The 21,998-nt window shown below is 38.7% G+C and overlaps 1 protein-coding gene across 15 annotated transcripts in view; it reads right to left on the bottom strand.

The window, feature by feature from the left end:
• cacna1db (calcium channel, voltage-dependent, L type, alpha 1D subunit, b) overlaps positions 1-21,998 on the bottom strand; it is a 72,438-nt gene that overhangs the window by 17,479 nt on the left and 32,961 nt on the right. For 4 of the 15 annotated variants that reach the window (XM_034876836.1, XM_034876841.1, XM_034876844.1 and 1 more), the window contains exons 7-31: positions 20,850-21,046; positions 18,590-18,693; positions 17,936-18,105; positions 13,033-13,107; positions 10,890-10,974; positions 10,749-10,775; positions 10,073-10,233; positions 9,715-9,940; positions 8,664-8,871; positions 8,110-8,230; positions 7,798-7,912; positions 7,593-7,653; positions 7,385-7,445; positions 5,739-5,883; positions 5,381-5,510; positions 4,341-4,400; positions 2,854-2,960; positions 2,578-2,665; positions 2,366-2,473; positions 2,234-2,286; positions 1,992-2,138; positions 1,513-1,714; positions 977-1,135; positions 666-776; positions 232-309 (exon numbers count right to left, since the gene is read on the bottom strand). In XM_034876836.1, coding sequence (XP_034732727.1) covers positions 232-309; positions 666-776; positions 977-1,135; positions 1,513-1,714; positions 1,992-2,138; positions 2,234-2,286; positions 2,366-2,473; positions 2,578-2,665; positions 2,854-2,960; positions 4,341-4,400; positions 5,381-5,510; positions 5,739-5,883; positions 7,385-7,445; positions 7,593-7,653; positions 7,798-7,912; positions 8,110-8,230; positions 8,664-8,871; positions 9,715-9,940; positions 10,073-10,233; positions 10,749-10,775; positions 10,890-10,974; positions 13,033-13,107; positions 17,936-18,105; positions 18,590-18,693; positions 20,850-21,046 — 2,999 coding nt within the window. Of the gene's footprint in view, positions 1-231; positions 310-665; positions 777-976; positions 1,136-1,512; positions 1,715-1,991; positions 2,139-2,233; positions 2,287-2,365; positions 2,474-2,577; positions 2,666-2,853; positions 2,961-4,194; positions 4,255-4,340; positions 4,401-5,380; positions 5,511-5,738; positions 5,884-7,384; positions 7,446-7,592; positions 7,654-7,797; positions 7,913-8,109; positions 8,231-8,663; positions 8,872-9,714; positions 9,941-10,072; positions 10,234-10,748; positions 10,776-10,889; positions 10,975-13,032; positions 13,108-17,935; positions 18,106-18,589; positions 18,694-20,849; positions 21,047-21,998 lie in introns of all 15 variants that reach the window. The other 11 variants (XM_034876838.1, XM_034876842.1, XM_034876845.1 and 8 more) reach the window with 7 other exon arrangements.

The raw sequence follows: 21,998 nt of genomic DNA, 5'->3' as shown, positions 1-21,998 counted from the left end.
ACAGCCAATCAGAATCTACAGTATTTGGTCTATGGGACTCATCAACCATTAAATCCACAACAGATTCAACAGACTTGCTTCATGAGCAGCAATTGGCTCTAGCCAACCTTAAAAGATGACACAAAATTAAGACAAGAAGGAAGGAAAGGAGGAAAGATGTGAAGGGCGGAAAAAACGGAGAGTGGCAGCAGCAGAAGGGGGAGAGCAAGAGTTATATATACGTCTTTCTACCTGGCTGAGTATGATGTCGACTACACTGCCAATCACAACCAGAGCATCAAAGACGTTCCAGGCGTCCCCGACATAGCCCTGATCATGGCAGCACGCATAGCCAGCAGGAGGAGAGGGGGAGGCAGGAGAGGAGGGGGATGCAGGAAAGTAGAAGAGGTAGAGAGGTTATAGTGTGGAGTAATGGAAGAAGACGATAGACTATTGGCAAAGAGGCCAAGAGGGGAGGTTAAAGAGACAGAAAGAGCGTATGAAGGCTGGGTAAGATAAAAAATTAAGAAAAAATATACCCTTTACGGATTTATTATAAAGGAAGATTTAAAAGGAAAAACACTAAACAAGATAATTTAAGGAACTGGTGTTAGTTTTGAATATATTTTATCAAATAAAGAGGAGAGGAGAGGAGAGGAGAGGAGAGGAGAGGAGAGGAGACTTACTCTGGGTTTGAAGGCGATGAGCTTAAGGATCATCTCCACAGTGAAAACTCCAGTGAAGACCATGTTGAGGATATCCATGGCATAGTTAAACAGGTGAGACTGACCATGGTGCTTGAAAGAGACAAGCGGACATACTGATCAGAAATAATAAAAGAAACATTTATTAACAATACATGTACTGTATCTGTATTAAGTAATTGCCATACAGTGTGTAGTAATAGGTATAGGGTGAATCCTCTGCAATAAATCATTGCAGGAAAGGATTCACCGGCTAGTTTATGTCAATTTGACTTTGAATGGAAAGCACTTACCTGAATGGCCAGACACAGGGTGTTCAGGATGATTAGGACAAACATCACATACTCAAAGCCAGTAGAGTTGACCACATACCAGAACTTGTACTGGTAGGGGTTTTTGGGGATGTAGCGTCGCAAAGGACGAGCTTTAAGAGCATATTCCACACACTGACGCTGCGGTTGTGGGGAGGGTAGGTGGGGGCAAATAAAGAAACAGACAAACAAAAAGACAAACAAACAAGTGTAACATGTCTTCATCTGTTAAATATGCCAGCACTATTTGCACCAATCAGTATTAACAGTAGATGTTTCATCCAATTTGAGCAAAAATGGACTGTAACTTTTACTGCATCCATTTCTACTATATCAGCCTTCATTTTTGAAAGAAGGAGAAGATGCATCATTATTTAGCTAGATCCATTCGGTTGGAATCAACAAACGACACATATTTGATCATTTGAACAGATTTTTTTTTCTAATGAATTTAAAATGTTCAATTAAAGCCCCAATTCACAGCAATATCATGCACAAACACCACACCTCCCTCCTACCTGGTTTTTGTCCAGCTCACAGTTTTTGTACTCCTTCTCACCCTGCTCCTGAAAGGTGACAATAACGAAACCAACAAAGATGTTCATCATAAAGAAGGCGATGATTATGATGTAGATGATGAAGAAGATGGAGATCTCAATGCGGTAGTTGTAGATGGGACCCATGTTCTCTTTGTTAGAATCGATGGCCTTGTAGAGTAGACTGCAGGATCAAAACATAGAGAAAGTAAAGGTCAACTCTGCTGGTTTTGTTTGTTTAAAAGATACTACATAGTGTACTTTAAGCACATTTATACACACAAAGTAGTCAAATTATTAACAATTCAGAGAGGGCTTTACTTTTGCTTAGCGAAAATGGTGGAAATGGAGAATTTGAATTCAGACCAAGATAAAGGTGAATGATTATCAAGTGCATAAATTGTATTCTCCATATTGATAGGCAACTCTGAATTCTACCTCAGACACAAAGCATTACTTACGTGGGCCATCCTTCGAACGTGGAGACAGTAAAAAGAGCCATCATGGCCATAAGGACGTTGTCAAAGTTGAAGTCGCTGTTGTACCAGATCCTCTCCTTCACCATGGGCAGTGCTGTGTCCCCGTTGTTGTAGAGAATGTAGGTACCTCTGTGATTTAAAGATGAAATATCAACCACAAGAACATACACAGAGACATTCAACATCCAAAGCTAGAAACCATGAAGAGTCTAAATCAAACTTACTTGCAGTCCTCTGGGCTGGACTTTGCATCATCTGTGCATCGATAAAATTTCCCCTACACAAATAAAAACAGAAGATCAGAGGTGCTCCTTGTTTATTTGTTCTCCATCTCTCTTTCCAACTTTTCACTGTACCTTAAAAAGTTGCACACCGATACAAGCGAACATGAACTGCAGCAGCGTAGTGACGATCATGATGTTGCCAATGGTCCTGATGGCCACAAACACACACTGGACCACATGCTGCAAATGACACACAATTATACACTTTTAGTAGGAATACATAGTACTTTATCAGAAGCAAAGGAGCAGATACACTCTGCACAATGTTGTGTTGTCATTCTGACCTTAAGTCCCTTGGCTCTATTAATAGCTCTGAGTGGACGGAGGACTCTCAACACACGGAGAATCTTCACCACTGAGATAGCAGAGGACCTACGGAAGATAGAAGAACACATCTGTGAATTCATCTGAGCAATTGTAAGGTCATAATGGCATGGAGGCATTCCTGTCGGCTCTGCCACCAGCAGAGCAAAGACAAATGTGTATATGTTATGACAAAAATATCAAACAGTTACTCAATCCTACATTCACAACATTTAAAAGGATTGGTCGATACATACTGAATGCCAAAGGAGACCAGAGACACACCAACGACCAGCAGGTCTAAAAGGTTGAAGTAGTTTCTACAAAACGCCCCTTTATGAAGGAACGCTCCAAACGCTGTCATCTGGACAGAAGAGAGACAACAGTCAGGACTAAAGAAGACAGATCTGCCATCAAACACATAAAAGGGACAGCTAAAATGGGATTTAAATGGTAAAGTTATTTCTAATTAAATGATCTGTTACATAAAACTATTTACAGTGTCATTTTAAGAACACCATCTTATAAAAATTTAAAAATAAAATATACACATACACAAACAGATTAGCACTTCTGATATTGTGTAAGCAACAATAGTTTCAAGTACAAAATTATTTCTTTAATGTTATGTTTGGCTTATGTTTGGTTCAGTATTTAAACCATTTAAAAAAAAAAATGAATAGACAACAGACAACATAAGCCTTGACTTACACTCACAAAAACCTATATCAAAAGTATACCACAAAATACAGTGGTCAAAGATGCACACACACACACACACACACACACACACACACACACACATATAGATAGATCAGATAGATGCATGTTATCAGATGCAAAATGTTGACATGACACGGGGAACATTATTCAAAAGCCACTGCACTCATTTCCGGAGTAGATTAAGCCAAAAGCAGAGCATTTACTTCTTTCCCTATCTAATTTTCTTAGGCTTAACCCAAATTAATTGAGATATACCTGGAGCATGCAGAGGATTTTATTCTAACAGCAAAAATAATAAATTGGTACGGATTTCTGTGGATTTCTGAAAGCATATTACTTTGGAGTACATGAGTCAAAAAAAGACATGAAAGAAGGCATCTGGCAAGACATCTGTGTGTACAGAATTTAATCAGACAGTGGAATATAAAGCTTGATGTTAGTTCAAGTTCAAGTTCATCTCTCCACAGTCCAGAATATTTCAAATTGAATATAATTCTAATTAAAATCTATATTGGAATGGAAATGTGGAAATCTATTAGACAATGGTGCTGACAGAGATTCAAGTTGCATATATTTTTTATTCTTCAGAATGTTAAAAAAAGAAAAGAAAGTAGCTGTAGCCTACTCTGGAGAGCCACTGGTCAATAAACTGGTCAAAGATGAAGAGGGGGAAGTGGGCCATGATGGAAATGTGACTGACAAAAGAATATCTGACAATAATGCATGATCTCCACCGATGTTGGCATCATGACAACAAGACAAGCAGGCGGCCATTTTAACCAAAATTATAGATACCAAAATGAGGGGAAGGAGGACGTATGCAGCAAGCTTGAAAGTGGTGGGTTGTTGCTCAGGCAACAGTTCTTATTGTTTACCTTAATAAGGATCTCAAATGTAAACATACTAGTGAAGACATAGTCTGCATAGCCTAGGATCTGAGGAGGCAATCAGAGTGACATAAGCACGCAGGGTTACTGAAGCTCTACCCAGCACAGCACAACACAGCACAGAGGTCATTTACCTTCAACAGGATCTCAACAGTAAAGATTGCGGTGAAAGCATAGTCAAAATAACCAAGTATCTGCAAGAGGCAATGCACAAGTTCAAGTCATTTCAAGATAACAGCACAACAATATGCATTTTACAGTAAGTTTAACAGAACAGAAAATCACTACTGGTGTATTAAAACTATATGATATGTGTTGGTAAGTAGGGGAGCAGAAAATATGTTGTGTTGTGGCTTTATGAAAAAAAAGAAAAAAAGAATACTACTGTTGGTCACACATATTGGTTAATATTACTCACTTACTGGCATAAAAAAAAGTATGTACTTTGTGTTTTTTGCAGCTAAGCCAGGAGGTAAAATGGCAAGTTATTTGTGTGTCGTTTGCCCACTCATGCTTTCCATAGGGTAGGGTTCCATAGGTTTTCTCAGTAGACATTCAGTAAGCAGAGATAACAATAACAATGGCTCAGTCCTATTCAAGTGTCTCAGTAAATTGACAGTAGGAAAGATTGCACAATAATCCAAAGTGCAACACATCGTACTCAGTGCCCACCGGAAGGGAAAACAATCTGAGCCCCAATATGCATCCAAGGGCTGAAACATTAGCTAAAAACATTCAGACTTTGTTTCTCTTACTATGACTCTAGAGAGGCTACTCGCTCCCAAGCTAATAGCTGTCACTCTTTCACTTCTCCCTCGCTCTATCACACACACTCACACACACGCACACACACGCCAGCTCGATGCACACAACAGCGCACAATACAAAGTAAATGGAGTGATGAATTGTTTCCACCTCCGGTGTGGGCAGGACATAAATTTGACCTGTCTTTCTACACCAACACCCTGAAACTGAAGCAGCTAAATGGAATTCAGCCATCAATTATTTCATCATTTATCACCTGCACTTTTCTTACTGTTACAAGTCAAGATGCCTGCTGTGATAAAGGCTGATTGTCTGCAGTGTTGAGACATTTAAACCCTCCAAATATGATGTGTACAAGGCGTGGTGTAGCCTTTTAGGATAGTTAAAGTCCCGGTGATTGTCTACGTACGATATTGCGAGCAGAGAAGTTACGTATTGGGTCCTCAGCAGCCAAAGAGACAGAGCTGAGCATGATGAAGACCAGGATGAGGTTGGTGAAGATCTGATGGTTGATCAGCTTATGGCAGAATACACGAAACCTACAGCAGAAGAAAAAACAGAAGAAGCAGAAATGGAGACACAAAGAGTCACAGAGGAAGATAATGCACAGTGTGCAGTGTGTAATGGCAACACATCTTTTAATTGAGCTATGTGCCTCAGCTATTGCTGATTGTAAAGTGGTTTCTGTTATTTTTGTTACACTGAACAGGTAGACTGGTTCCTGTGCCTCAGTATCAATTGCACCAAACAGCGTGTTTGACACTCACGGGTTAGTGCTGCTGAAGATAAAGAAAGCACTGCCCTTGGGGATGGGCAGAGTCTTTTCTTTGATGCTGAGTTCAGACAACCTCTGGGGGCGAGGCCCTGGCGGGATATCTGGGAGAACACCCTTATTGTCGTCATCATCCCACACTAGGAAACAGAAGTCATTTTAATCTCTCTTAATAAGAAAACAATCCTTCAGTGTCATTTGTTGTTTCCCTCCCTTTAAAAATCTAATTCAGTGTCATGTCCTTGTTACGTGAACTGCTTTAAACTGACTAAAAAGCTGTTATAAAACACTGTGCTGACACACTTTTGATACAGTGTCTATGGAAAATCATCATACCCTTTTGAAATAAACACGTTTTTGTCTTATATCCTGAAATCAAAACCAATTAAAAATGAAAATAAATGTTCCAGCTTTATTTACACATTCTAGTAACAACACTGAAGTTGGATTTAGGTCACGCTCTGACTTGGCCACTCAAGGACGTTCACCTGCTTATCCTTAAGCCACTGCATAGTATTTTTGGCGGTGTGTTTACGGTCGTGTTGCTGGAAGGTGAAGCACCTGCCCATGTTCAGCTGTCTAGCAGAGGGCCGCATTCTTTTCTCAAGAATTTCAGTGTACTTGGCAGCATCCATTTTCCCTTCAGTCCTGACCAATTGCCCAGTCCCTGCTGAAGAGAAACACACCCACAACATAATGTTGCCACCACCATGCTTCACAGTAGGTATGGTGTGTTTTGGGTGGTGTGCTGTGTTTGGTTTTCGCCAAACAAAACGCTTGCAGTTCAGTCCAAAAAGTTCAATCTTGGTCTCATCTGACCATAAAACCTGTTTCCAAATGGCAGTAGAACCTTATGTGTCATTGCAAAGCGCAAACCACCCTCTGTGCAACCCTATTTCAGAAGAGGCTGCTTTCTTGCCACCCTGCCATACAGGCCAGCTTTGTGTAAAGCTTGTGAGATTGTTGTCCCATGCACAGATTGACCAATCTCAGCCATAAAGACTTGTAAGTCCTTGAAAGTTACCATTGGCCTCTTGGTAGCTTTCCAGATCAATGTCCTCCTGGCTCGGTCATCCAGTTTCGAGGGATGGACCGATCTCGGCAAGGTGTTGGTGGGGCCATAAACTTTCTTTTCTTAATGCTCTGAATGATACTCAGAGGGATGGTTAAAGCCTTTGAAATCTTTTTGTATCCTTCTCCTAACTTGCGCCTTTCCACAACTTAATCCCGGAGCCCTTTTGAAAGCACCTTTCAACAATGGTGTACTAGTAATGGAATCATCATGTAACAGACAGTTTTATAAGGAAGTAATCAAAATCACTACAATGGATTTCCGGGGGGAGGCAATTAGCATGGTGTGTGATCTGGAAATTTACTGGTTGTACCTGAGTAAGTTTATCATGATTACTGTAAGGGGCTGATAACTTGTCCCAACCAGGTATTTTAGTATATATAATTATTCTGAATGTTTTAAACTGTCATTTTCACTTTAAGATTGAGCGTTTTAAAGTGTAAATACATCGGGAAATAGTTAATTCATTTTAATTTACAGGGTATGATGATTTTCTATAGGCACTGTAAATGTGTAGTTTTTATGTACATGTACTTGAGTCTTCCTCACTCAAGACACGTCACTTTTACCTGGAGAATGGATGGCAGGATATGACTCCTTGTCTTCCTCCAGCAAGGCCTCCGCTGGCATCTACACACAGTGATCAGGTTCAGCATTATAAACATGTCCAATTACTGAGAAAAACTTTATGAATAATGCACTTTAACACAGGTGGTATGTTATAAACACAGTTTGCACGATTTATGAAGAGAACTAAAGCAAGTCTTTGTCTTTAACCTTGGTCTCTCCATCAATGACATCTATAGTTTCAACTCTCTTCTTATCTGTGCTTGCGTCCCTGTTAGGGACAGATAAAACATGGAGTAAATTTTCAAGGCAGAAGGCTACTTCTTCTGCAAATAGAAAGTGCTTGCAACAAATGTGTGAATGCCAAACAGAAAATGTGAATAACAATTAAAATTTGAAATGTCCTAAGCTGTACTTGACACTATTCTTCCTCTTCTTGGCCTCCTCTTCTTCCTTCTGTGCTGTGTTGAGGCTCTCTGCGTCTGCCAGGTTGTCAACAGCGATGGCCAAGAAGACGTTTAGCAGGATGTCTGTTCATGTGACTTAAGGAGGAAGGACTGACCAAGATGAATGACGCACTTAGGCTTAGAATACAAGACAGAATATAGAATATGAAACAACATCTTACTGGCTTAATATTAACAAAACCTTTTAACACGCACAAGTGTGAAAATATGTATTTTTGGTTGTGTGTGACAAGTGTGTGTGTTTGTGGCCAGTAGGATACAGTTTCCACAGATGAAGAGGATGATAAAGTAAACGCAGACCACCATTCCAGAGGATGCCGGACCGCCGTACGCCATGATCCCGTCATACATCACCGTATTCCAATCTTCTCCTGTCAAGATCTGGGCAACCCAATTTACAGTGGAAAGCAATCATTTAAAATGTTAACCATGATGAAACAATTACCAACTAAGATAGAGAACAAAATGGAAGCCCTGACAGGCAAATGAGAAGAAGAAGAAAAAATCTAGTGATCCATTTTCTAAGTCTGATCTTAATTATTTGATTGTATGACTTAAAGAAACACACCACCGTTTGTTGAAATAGGGCTCATCACCTTCTTCCCTAGCTGTAGATAGGTTGGCCAACGCATTTTTTGTTTCAGTGCATGCATTGTTTTAGTCTGGTGCAACACCGGCAATGCCGCCGCTAGTTGGCAGATATCGGCTTGGGACTATATTGGGAGGATGCACTGCTACATAGGCGCAGAACTCACACAGCACCTTAAAGCGTGTTGGACACTGAATGAATGTTATAATTCTGGCTAACTCTTACCTGGAACACAGTGAGCAGGGCCTGGGGGAAGTTATCAAACGTGCTCCTTTTGGTCACAGTCTCATCAAAGTTAAACTTGCCCCCAAAAAGCTGCATGCCAAGCAGGGAGAAGATAATGATGAAGAGGAAGAGCAGCAGCAACAGGGAGGCAATGGACTTCATGGAATTGAGCAGAGAGGCCACCAGGTTACTAAGAGATGCCCAATGACTGGAGGATAAGAAATATAAAACATGTTAAACAGATAGACACACAGAATCTCACACACATATACACACACACACGCACGCACGCACACACACACACACACACACACACACACACACACACACACACACACACACACACACACACACCTGTGAATGTAATGGGAGGAAAAAATGGAAATGATAATAGTTGTTAGACAAGGCATGAAATCCATATTCTCCTGCATCAGGCAATATGTCTTGCAATATGCTCCCTTTGAAAATATGGTACTGTACCTGCTGTTTTCACTAGGCTGGTGTTTTGTTAGTTAGTTTTTTTTCATTATTTTTGGGACATTTTGGGACATTGCCTTTATTAGATAGCACCATTAGAGACATAACAGGAATCAAGGGAGGGAGCAACAAGCTTTATGAACTATTCTACAAACTACAATGGATCCCTTTTCCTGGATTGGATGATAAGGCAAGCATCATGGCAGTCCGATACTGGACTTAAACTTCTGTCTGAACTAATTGTTTACTTTTTGAAACATTATTTAGATCACAATTGTTCCTTACAGTACAGCATGGCTGCAAATGTAAAGCCCCATCAATAAGCTTAAGTGTAATCGTTTAGTGGAGTAAACCTATTGATAGCAAAGGAAAACCTTTTACAACTTTTACAAGTTCTGCCATTGTTATGGCCTGCTTTTTGCATTAGCCTCACTAGAACTGAAAATTAAAAAAACAAAAACAAAAAAAAACATGTTCCCTAATTAAAATAAAGGAAAGGAAAAGGAATATGGCCTGAAACATTTCCGTCATCTCTATCTCATCCTGAAAACAAACATGACGTTCTGTTGCTCACCGTGTAACCTTAAAGATCCTAAGCAGTCGTACACAACGGAATACAGAGATGCCCAGTGGAGACATGATGGCGAGCTCCACCAGGATGGTCTCTACAATGCCTCCACACACCACAAAACAGTCAAAGCGGTTGAACAGGGACACAAAGTATGCTTGCAGCCCCAAGCTGTACATCTTCACTAGCATCTCCATGGTGAACATTGCCAAGAGAACTTTGTTGGCAACATCTGGAAAGAGAGGAGAGGACTTAATTTAAAAACATCTTATCAAACATTTCACAGTTGAACAAAGTCAAGAAAACAGAACTGAGTACATGTTTTACAACCAAATAGAACAGAATAGAGCAAAAAAATAGATACCCTGTACTTCCGTCAGCCAGTCCGGCTGGTTGTAGTGCTCAGAGGCGATGGTGAGAGTGTTGAGGAAAACCAAGATGATGACCAGCCAATAAAACGTCACAGATTTTACGGCTGCACGACACTTCCTGCGACAGAAACGGTTCCAACGTCGCGACTGACGACTGACAGACAAATAGTTCTGCTTTAGGATCAATGCTCAGTGACTTCCAAAATAAGACTTAGTAGGACACAATAAAAACATATAATTAATAGTATAGAAATCTCATTGAATTTAACTTAACTGCTGACTTTGGACTTCATGTGTATATGAATATGATAAGAATGTTTTGTTGTTGTAAGAATGTTGTTGTAAGAATGTGTTTCCCATATACAGTTAACATGAAAGCACAACTGGACACATACTAATCACAGTATAAAGATGACTGGATTGGAATTTACGTGAGTAAATAGGGAAGAAAACACAATGATGAAACAGTAGCAGGATCAGGATAAAGATGGACTGATTAGATATAAAACATGACAGACATTGGATCAATCGCAAAAAAATTGATGAGAACATTGGGGATCTGTGCAATTCCAAAATGAGGTAAGAATAAAACATGCAAGATGAGATTAATCAATAAATGAATGAAGAAGGCATTTAGCATGCATTGGCACACAGTACCAAGGTACTAACCTGAACTTTGACTTAGTAATTTTTTGACTGGGGAAAATAAAAGATGAGGAAACTTTAAATACAGGGCAACATGTTTCTTTTGACTGTCTTTTACAAACCTTTGTGCATTGGCTCATGAGAACAACAATATGTCACACTCACCACAGCGGGCCACAGCAAGGTGACTTGTTGTCCTCTCCATTGTGATTCTCTGTGTTTGCTGACTCTGTCTCACTGGGCATGCTCGCTGAGGTATCACACACACATAAACAAGAAAAAGTAACGTGAGATGATAAGGTGCCAAGTTAACACTGAGGTTCCACCGATGAAGAAAACTGCATTCTGATGGAAACAGGTTCCACCAATGAAAATTACATAATCATAGATTTTCCTATTGACACACATGCATTTTTGGTTTGGCTGGTTCTATATTAAAAAAATGAATTCTCTGGTTATAGATCACCAAATACATGGAGCTAATGCATAGAGAATTACACATTAGACTGAAACTATTATGAGACTGCAAAATAATAAAAAACACAGTTCTTTTTAGCCTTCACTTTACAATAAACTCGTCCTATTTTTAGATCATCTTCAATATGACCGTTTTTTAGGTTTCTCAAAGCTTACAGACCAAGCTAAACCACCGGAAACCAAAATGCAGGTGTAAATAGAAAATACTGGGCGACTCCTTCTCAAAGACATTTATGACAAACTGACACAAATTATTTTTGATCTCAAAGAAAAATACTGACATTATCCAAAATATTATGGATTTGAAGGTTTCTTTCTAGATCAAGTCAGTCAGTACATGTTGCATGCAGACCTAAATCAAATTGGACTTTTTAAATAATTCTTGTCATTTTATTTAAACCCATTTATCAATTACAAAAAATTACAAAATTACAAATATTGTTAATAAAAGACAAAGAGTTTACTTGAAAATGTTGCATATTATATATAATATATGAATCAGACTATATGGTCCAGGTCAGTTTGTTGCAACAAGTAATAGTTACATAGTCACAGGGTTATTGCACACAGTATATTATAAATCATTTATACTGTACATGCATAACTTATTGTCATTATAAATGACAAATGAAAGGAAAATGATAATGATTGGATGAGAGTTCTGAGACACAAATACTTTGGTTTCTGTTTTACTTCAATAATAAACATGAGACTAAGATATTATTATGTTTTCTATATATTCCAAGGTGTGTCAGAATGTAATAATTTAAGTAATTCTAAAATAAAATGCTGCTGGCAAAAATGTTTAAGAATCGGGTGGAAACATCTAAATTCACACATGTGCATGATTTATTTGAAAGACATGTTATCCATTTAAAGAAATAGCTTTTGATAATAGGCCTATCGTTTATGTATAGTAACAGAGGTGTACATTCAAATTTAGTTTAAAACAGTATCTTTGAAGGTGCTTCTGTGTTATTAAAATGCTAAATACAAAAAGGTTTGCAATCACAGAGAAATTAAAACTTGTCATCTGCATTTAACACATCTTATATGCCTACATAGGAGCAGGGGACTAACTCCAGTCTTTTTGCCAGTGCCTTTTGGACATTGGGCACTGACAGGAGCACTAACCTAGCATAGATGTTTTTGGTGGTGAGGGGAAACTGGTCCACCCAGAGAAAACCCACACAAACCACCCACAGAGGAACCTGGAGCAACCCGATGAAAACCACGCTAACACAGGGAGAACATGCAAACTCCACATAGAAAGGCTGCCCGGACCGGGACCGAACCAAGTGCTCAGCAGTACCTACTTGTTGTGAGGCAAGAGTGCTAACCACTGAGCCTGTGATGCCCTTCAAGATGAGTGCCAATTTTTCTATTATGAGTGTGTTATTTGTAACATTAGTTTTATTGTTCCTTAAAGTAAAAGCCTCCTGTATTGTGACATTGAGACAGAAGAACATGTTTCCCTCCATTAGACTTTCATCTGCAAAGTATTGATTCATTTCACTAGATAGGCTTCGTTTGCTGGTACGGGACAATGTGATGCAAAGTTTGAAGGAGTTTGTTGATAATGGATGGTGGGTGTTATTTGTTCATTGAAATGGATTTGCTTATGATGAGGATGGTAGGGGTCGGACATTGATCAATAAAATAAAAGGGCGTACAAACACAAAAAAACAGAAAAAAGCATAAGCAAAGCACATGCAAGCAGAGGAGCCCTGCGGGACAACGATGAACTGTCCTTATGAAAATGTGCAAAAACACACACACACACACACACACACACACTCCCAGGCCCTCGTGCACACACAAACGCATTTACCCTGTGTTTCTGTGGACTGAGTGAACCAGCCAAACTTTCCTTTCTTCTTCTCAATGAGGTCAGCCAGCGTGACCCCTTGGTGTTACCAACATGCAGTTCACACAGCCAGACAGCAGAGGAAGCAGTGAGTCAGTACATAGCAGAACAAAAGAGAGAGAGAGGAATGTACAGCAAAAGACAGCTGCAAAACAAACTACAGTACAGACACAGCTACCATGTCCAGAAAAGCTACAGAACAAATGTACAGGACATGCAGTAATATCCTCTTGCCATAAAAGACTGACTGTAGAATCTGGACTATCTTGTCCTACTTCAGTAAATTATTCAATTCTAGCATAAAGGACACATAACAAAACAGAAAGACTAAAGAAGACTTGAGACAATACATTAAAGAATGTAGTTTTAAAACAGACTTGTGCTCAATGCTCAAAAGTCTTTGCAAAAACTAACAATATTGGCCTCAAAATGTCAAAAAATCAGCGCAAAAATCAGCCAGGCTTAATTTTAGGCCTATGATTTCTGGACAGAGTAACTATTAATACAATACTAGACAGGAAAGGATTAGCAATTAATAATACTTTAGAAAGTGAAAAAAGATAGAAGGCAGAGAGAACTACAAAAAAAATTGGAAGAAGATATGAAACAAAAGGAAGCAAAAGGACAAGAAGAAGAAGGGGGAAAAACTAATGTTAGACAAAGACTTTTCCACAAGGCACACAGTCACTGCAGGAATCAAGTAGAGAAAGTTAGTGTGTTGTCTCGGGTGTCTAGTCTAAATATATATATAGACTAGACACCCATATACACCCATATATATATATAGACTAGACACCCAAATATATATATACTATAGTGAAAGCAGAGTTCAAAGCAGGACGATTACTGGAGGATATAAAGAGAGGTGCATGTGCATTAGCCGAAATGTGAATAGTTGTAAGGCAGTGTATGTAACAGTATTTGTCAAAAACCTTCCGCCACCCCGCCATCCACAATTGGGTTGGAGATTCAGGTGTGTTACGCTAGTAGCTGCTAATGTAGCCGCGAGCCACAAGCAGAGATGAGGAGCAGGGAGATCTTTCTAAATCCACAACCCTAGATATTTGTTCATTTTTGGACAAATTTGCACATTAGCGGTAGTACTCCCAAAGACCTATAAACAGCCTTTGATGCGTAACATTGGTGGAGTTCCACTTGAATGGGTCATTTCTAAACAGTTCCTTCTTTGTTGTGACCAAATGTTTTTATTCCAATATTAAAAACAATTACAAACAATATGCTGAGACATGAGAACATGTCTTAGGACCAATAACAATAAAAATAAACCACAGAGGAAAGAAGGGAAGGAGGGAAACAACAACAACAACACAGCAAAAGCGACATCCGCAGCTCACAGATAAAACACATACAAACAGACATACTCAAACGTACACACAAGCAGACACACACACACACACAGACAGAAAAAAGACAAGGGACCAAACACATGCGCAAATATAAGCAAGAAGGCGCAATCAGGTTTAATCTGATTATCTGGTTTAGGAGGCATCTAACATTATCTGCTGTCATTCTCCATTTTATGAATCCAGTTTGGTCAAAGTTCACTCATTTTGACGACTCCAAACGACAAGATTTGCAAAGATATCAGACCTTAGCATGCTCAGGGGTCGGTAGAACACTCTTTAGGATCCTTATCCTTTTTCAAAAGCAGGGAAATCAAGGTTGTGTTCACATCCCTTGAGAATTCACCCTTTTCAATAGCAATGTTTTTCATGTCAAAAAGGAATGGGCCCAGTTGTTCCCAAAAATAAGCAGTTTCTTCTTAAAAGCAGCTTAGATATAAAAGGAAACAGTTTACAATCACATTTAAAGTCAAGCTTTTTTGTATGTCACCAACCACAATTTATGAACAATTTTTAAACCATTCATCCATTACCCATATATTTACCTATTTCTGTCAGTGAAACTAATGAACTTTGAAGTAAGTGATTTCTGTCTAAAATCTAATCTATATGTTTGACTGTCATTATAGTGCTGTGTTCTGTCTTCTCACACGCTGAAGGTCAGTACCATTTTGTTTCGGACCAAAAGAACATGACTGAAGCACTAAAATACTGCAAAGAAAAATACACAGAAACTGACCACTATTAACAATATGGAGGATGTGAAGATCCTGAATGACATTGTGGATTTAAACAAAATGGTCAACTCGAAAGGCAGCTATGGAAGTTCTCCCCTTTTCTCCATCATTTAGTCTATTTATTATATTAAAGCCATTTTGACAGTTTGACATCTAAGTGAAGGGTGATAGGACTCTTCTGCTCTCACACAGAGCACCAAAAGGGTAGTCACCGACACATCAGACTCTGATAGTACAAACTTAGTACATATGGCAACTTGGGTTCGTGGGACTTGAGCCATAGCCAAAGTCAAGTGAAATATGTCTAAACATGTGGGTTTACATGACTAAAGTAGACAAAATGTGATATTTCAAAAATGTGATCAATTTTACTAGCTCCAGGGCAATTAACAGTAATTAATATCAACTTTGCCCAATGTTAATTTTTTAGTTCGTATTCTTGTTTCATGTAGTATGCTGCAATGTATATTAGTTTCAGTTACTCTGTTCAGGTTTTGCATTGCAGAGATTAAACAATGAAACTAAGTTAATTATCCCTTCAGCAATGGTTAGATAATAAAGATAAAAGATAATTTGTTTATTAGTCCCCAATGGGGAAATTACTGCACTACACTCTGTGTACACACTTTTGTTAGTACTCACACACAGGCCTGAAATACACACACATGCTCAGGACCTATACATGCACTATACATGGAGAGATGTCAGAGTGAGTGGGCTGCCAGCTGAACCAGCGCCCTGAGCGGTCGGGGGGGGTACGGTGCCTTGCTCAAGGGCACCTGGCAGTGCCCAGGAGGTGAACTGGCATCTCTCCAGCCACCAATCCACGCTCCCAACTTTTTGGGTCCATACGGGGATTGAACCAGTGACCCTCCGGTTCCCAACCCAACTCCCTATGGACTGAGCTACTGCCACCCCCAAATGGTTGTTAATGGTTGAGTTATTATTTATTAATGATTTACTACTCAATATGATGCGTTACGGAATCAAGAGTGCAATTGGAATTTTGTAAGTTTGAATGCTTTATATTCCATATGAGACTAAAAAAACCAAATGAAAGTCCTAAAGAAACAAATGATCACGTTTTGCCAGTCTGGATGGGGATTTACAATGACCTGAACAGGTCATTGTAAATCCTTTGTAAATGTTCTACATAATAAAAAGAAGAAAAAAAAGTCCATTCTTGTTGTGAATTTGCTTCAGGGTGAATGATTTCTTAATTTTCCACAGTCAACACAAACAAACCACATCCAATTTACTGTACCAGTCATATGACTAGTCAGAAATGACATGCGAATGGATTCAACAGAAAACCGCACAGTGTGCAAACATCTTGTTCACACAATAAGCCTCTTCCAGAACGGAATAAGCAACATCGTCTCTCTTGCTCGCTCACTCGCACACACACAGAACCTAATATTCACAGTTATCCCTGTGTTGTCATGGTGACAGCACACACAAGGCCACACCAGAGAAAAGACTGAAAATTGTAGCTTTGCTGTCACCCACTTTTTTAATGCTACCTCCGAAGTTGCTAAAATGGCTGAAATCACAGTTTTTCATTCGCTTACTTTACTACTTCACATTAAAACTAGATACACAATGTGATACTACGGGACATTGTGTTTCACATTCAAGTGGTGTAAGCAAACAGAAGACACACAAGAAATTATATTCTACTTCTATCCTTGACCTAATTAACAGCAGAAATATTTTTTTTTAAAAGGCAGTGTAAAATAGCAGGGGGGGAGGGCAAGGTGGAGGGTGGGGTGTGGCCTTGACCAACTGCCCTGCTTTGCTAACTTGCAAGCCATGCTGTCTCTCTCTTTCTCATGGGTGGGCCAAATTCTCTGGGCGGGCAAAGCAGAGAAAGGGGAGGTAACCTTTCCCCTTATGACACATAGGGAAGATTCCAGGTTGGCCCATCTGAGGTTTAATTTTCTCAAAGGCGGAGCGGGATACCCAGGGCTTATTTTACACCTGTCACCATTTCTAGGCACTGGGGGACCGTAACTTATGTAACTATTAATGTTAATAACAACTCATAAATTGAAATGTTATGCCATGGGACCTTCAAGAGTCATACTATAAAACTACCCATTACCTGCTTCACTCAATAACAGACATTTTGCCAGAGAAAGAGTCTCTGTGATTTGTGTGGTGGTGAGTGTCTCATTTTGGTACAACATGTAACTGTTTTCTGGAATGATTCACTCTTATAGAAATGGCCAAATTGCGCAAAATGATGCCAGGAAAAATAAGTATTTTTATTAAATGTAAATGTATGTATGTAATGTAGCTTTGTGCGGTGACATTTGTGTGTTGTCAAGGACAACACGTCATACTGGCCCTTCTCGTTGTTCAGCATGTAATTTCTAAGTGTAACCTGTCAGTATGTCAGAGGAGCAGTTTTATTGTGTCAGTCTGTACAAAAAGTCGGTCAATATCTAGTTGTGGGGGGAAGGTTGTGTCCTTACAATAGTAGCTGAGCCAGGGTATTTGTCAAACATACATAAAACCCTTCCTTTATGATATATTTAAGGCAAAGCGTCATTTAGCTTGTCAGAGTGGAATAACAACAGATAGATTAATAATGGTTTGCCCTCCTCACTTGCCTCCTTTTACTATCAATGAGATAAAGAGATGTGCAACATTATTTAAAAGTAGAAGAACCTTAGGCTTAGTAACGTACAGTTCTGTTTGAATTTTTCCTTTCCTTGCTTTAGAGGACAGAGGGACAAAATAAATGTAATCAAGGAAACTCACGGTTTCGCTTGCCCTCCTCGTCTCCGTCCTCCTCGTTCTCGGGGTCGATGTCCTCGGCCTGGGTAATCCAGTCCAGGTAGCCTTTCAGGTCTTCCTCTAACTGCTGCTTTTCACGTAGCTTCTGGAAATCTCCCCGAGCCTTGGCTTTTTCTCGCTCTTTGGAAAACTCTCTGGACGGGGCAGAGCATAATTGGTGGAGGTATTAAAGGTACAGCATTACTAGTTTACTGTACAGTCCTCTAACTCCTACGCTGATGTTTCACAGCTGTATCTCCTGCTTAAAACAAGGGACACACAGCTTATAGATTGTCATAGATATTAAATGTTAGGCAGCAAATTACTTAACTAAACAATAACCCACACAACTACTTACTTACTATAAAAATATAATGACTATCATATCTAGGTGAGACAGTACCATACAAGAAAAGAACAAACACTGAACAATATATCTATTATTTTCATGGTCATTTACAGGGTTTGTTCAGTGTTTATAGAAGATTCTTAGTTTTTGAAACAAATAAGTGTATTGGTTGAGTTTTGAACATTAAAAGCACATTAAAACATGTCATTAAAGTGACCAATTACTGAAAAGGACAAAAGGACAAAATATTTTCAAAAGCACAAATAAACACAAGCACACTTAAAACCTACCCGCTCAACACACCCAAAACCAAGTTGAGAACAAAGAAGGATCCAAAGATGACCAGACTGACAAAGTAGACCCACGGCAGCTCAAAGCCCATTGCATCATTCATCTAAATAGAAACACAAGTAGAGAAGAAGACATATAAGACATGGATTATTCATACATTTCATTCATGTTTCATAATTGTAAACATTTTCCCTTCTTTTTTTATAATTGTTTTGATTTCTAAATTATTTCCTGTTTCACTAAACTTGTCTTATTGAGTTAAACTGTTTTACTCGAGTTAACCCAAAGAGACAGATAATTCGCGAAAAAACAGACTTCAGAAAATTACTTAAAAACGTAATTCCTTCATATTTAACTGAGTATGTAGTATTATTCTCCCAAATGATTGGTACGACAGCTCGTTTAGACTGGCCAATAGGATGATGGTACTGCTGCTATTTTCCACAGCTTCCGCCAGTAAAAACCACCTCTGCTCACTCACACCTTTATGCGCCACACATTGTATTATATGACCTGATTTAATGATAACAAAAATTACAAAACCAAAAAAAGTATTTAGTGCTTCTGAACATTCTAACTATTTACAGTTTACTTCCAGGCACAGCCTTGCAAATTTGAATTTTGAAAGTAAGTAATCACATGTACTGTCATTATTGTAATGGTGTAGGCTTTTGTGTACTTTTTGGAGTTCACTTCCATCTTGCTAAGCTCAAGGGTGCCACTTTTCCAGTACTTTATTTAAAATAAAATAATCAACTTTAAAGTGATTGACTGAAGGCAGCTCAAAGCCCATGGGAAAGAGATCTTCAGAGAGCTACAACTAAAACTGGAGCAGGAACTGTGACCACTAGAGGGCATCATGTGAGAGACAACTGAATTAGTAAGGAGTGGAAGAGGTATTAGAAGATGGGGATGAGTGATGAGGATGTGGCAAATGACAACACCACAGAGCTAAAGTGCCTTTTAGTAGAGCTGTTTGGCAAAGAGACAATTGGTAGTTGAAGTTTGTCCATTTATAACCACACAATTGATTTTCTTACACAGTCCAAATAACATCCACACACTTGAGACTTTACTTTTCTTGGCCCCATGTACATGCATGCAATTCTGTCAAACATTCATATTTCCCCTGATGTAAAACCCAATGCTTTTTTCTTTGCCTTCTGTGCATAAATTATTGTTTTTTGGGTCACTTTGCTTTTGTGGCTTTTTTGTGTTTAAAATGTAAACTGTACAAAATGTCCATTTCTATGTAACTTGAGTCAGTTTTCAATACAATATGTTGCACAAATCCCCCAAAACACCCTACTGCACATAAAAAAGCTTTCTGTAGGAAAGGTCAGAGATCAGATGTTAATCTATCCATCTATCTATCTTATTATGTTATCAATCTATGTTTATTGAGTTTCCTTCCTTCCACTTTAACAGCAGTAAAATCATTGGATTGCCATGGTAACACATACATGCATAAGAGAAGTAAAGAGTCTGTGAGGGAGAGCAAGAAAGGACCACAGAGAATGAGGGAGAGGGTCATTAGTTCATAGACAAGGGTCTCCATCAATAAAAGGATGTGTGTGGGTTCTGAAGAAAACTCATTGTGAGTTGAGCATCAATCCTGTAAGTGTTTTGGCTAATTAAAATCTGTTGATTTTTGCTAATAAGAAGCTGATGGTTTGAAAGTGAGCCTGTCTTTTTTAGTTTTGAATTGAATTGAAAAATTCGAATTTTTTTTAAAGACATAAAAAGCATGTAATTTAAGATGTTAAAAATTAAAGGCCACGATGAGTATGTTGCTTGTAGCATGTAGATTTTCAGTAAAACCTTCTAATTTATTTTTAGAAATTATTATTGTGATTGTGTGATTGTGAAGCATAACACTTTTGTATATCATCTTATTCATTGTGTCCATGTTTCAGTAATTTGCTATGTGAATATAATAATACAATGGTAGTTCCCTTGCAAATATGCAAATTACCTTAATCATGGGAAGAAGTTGAAAAATTGAATTCCCTTTCCAGCAAATATGGCAATTCTACATGGGGTGATCAAGATAAATATGTCACCTTGTTTTCATAATTTCAATCTTAAAATTGCCCAAGATGACACCAGCACAGCCTCAAATGGAAGTAACACAATGTTTTACTAGGTTCTGTTAAAAAAAAAAACTGATAAGTGACACACACGGTATTGATAAACAAAAACATATGCCGCTCGAGTTGGGCATCAGCAGAATCATTTTTATGCAGAGTAGTAGATTACCCAGTAGAGAACGTCAGTCCAGCCCTCCATGGTGATGCATTGGAACACTGTGAGCATGGCAAACAAAAAATTGTCGAAGTTGGTAATTCCGTTGTTGGGGCCTTGCCAGCCCTCTCTGCAAAATGTATTATTGAGCAGGCAATGACGGCCATGCCCTGATACAGCACATGGCGTTGGCTCTTCTTCTGCAAGGGCACCTGGGGGCACGGAGTAAAACAGATTACTCTACCGATCTACAGTTTTTCTACTGGTGTATAATAAAGGCTATCAAAAAGTTTAAACTGAATCATAACCATTGACAATAATATCCCAATGAGATTGACATCTTTTCCTGTTCTTAAATCTCCAAACAAAACCCTTTTTACTGAATTCATGGTAACACTTTAAAATAAGGTACACAAAAATGTAGGTAGTTACTGAGGAACAAACGAAGAACAAATGGGGAATGGATGAGAAACGAATGAGGAACAACTGGTTAGTCAATAATTTCCTGTATGACTAGTACTCAAGCAAAAATGTTTAGTTAATGATAAGCAGACTAGGAGTTACAGTATTAATTGATCATTGGGTAATTGTAAATTAATGTGAAGTTAGTGAGAAACTGTATTATAGCACTAATGATCAGTTACTGATAAACAGACTGGGAGTGTCTGTATTAACAAATCGTTAGGTAATAGTTACTTAATGAGAAGTTTCTGAATGACTGGGAATCAAGCACTTGTGAAGCATTGTGAGTACTTGCAAATAAAGTAATGCAGCATGCTGAGTGGTAAATCATTAACGAATAATTACTTAACCATCAACTACCATTAGTGAAGCATTGTGTTTACCTTCAAATGAATAACTCATTCAGGAACTCCTCATCTTTAACCAGTCAGTCAGGATTTATTGATACAGTAACTCCCGCTCTGTTTATCAGTAACTAATCGTAACTTCCGATGAACTTACTATTACCTAATGATTCACTGATGCAGTAACTCCCAGTATGTTTATCAGTAACTTATCATTAGTGCTTTAGTCCCAGTCATACAGGAACTAACCTGTCATTCGTTCCTCAGTAACTACTGGTACCTGTTATGGTTTGGGGGTTTTTGTTGGGGTATTTGTCCTGTTTGGCCTTCCCTGTGTTTTTGTCCCGGTTTTCCCATT

This window comes from Etheostoma cragini, chromosome 7 (assembly GCF_013103735.1).
Source record: "Etheostoma cragini isolate CJK2018 chromosome 7, CSU_Ecrag_1.0, whole genome shotgun sequence".
Classification (NCBI taxonomy): domain Eukaryota; kingdom Metazoa; phylum Chordata; class Actinopteri; order Perciformes; family Percidae; genus Etheostoma; species Etheostoma cragini.
The sequence above is the reverse complement of the archived record's forward strand: the minus strand, read 5'-3'. Positions and strand labels throughout refer to the sequence as shown.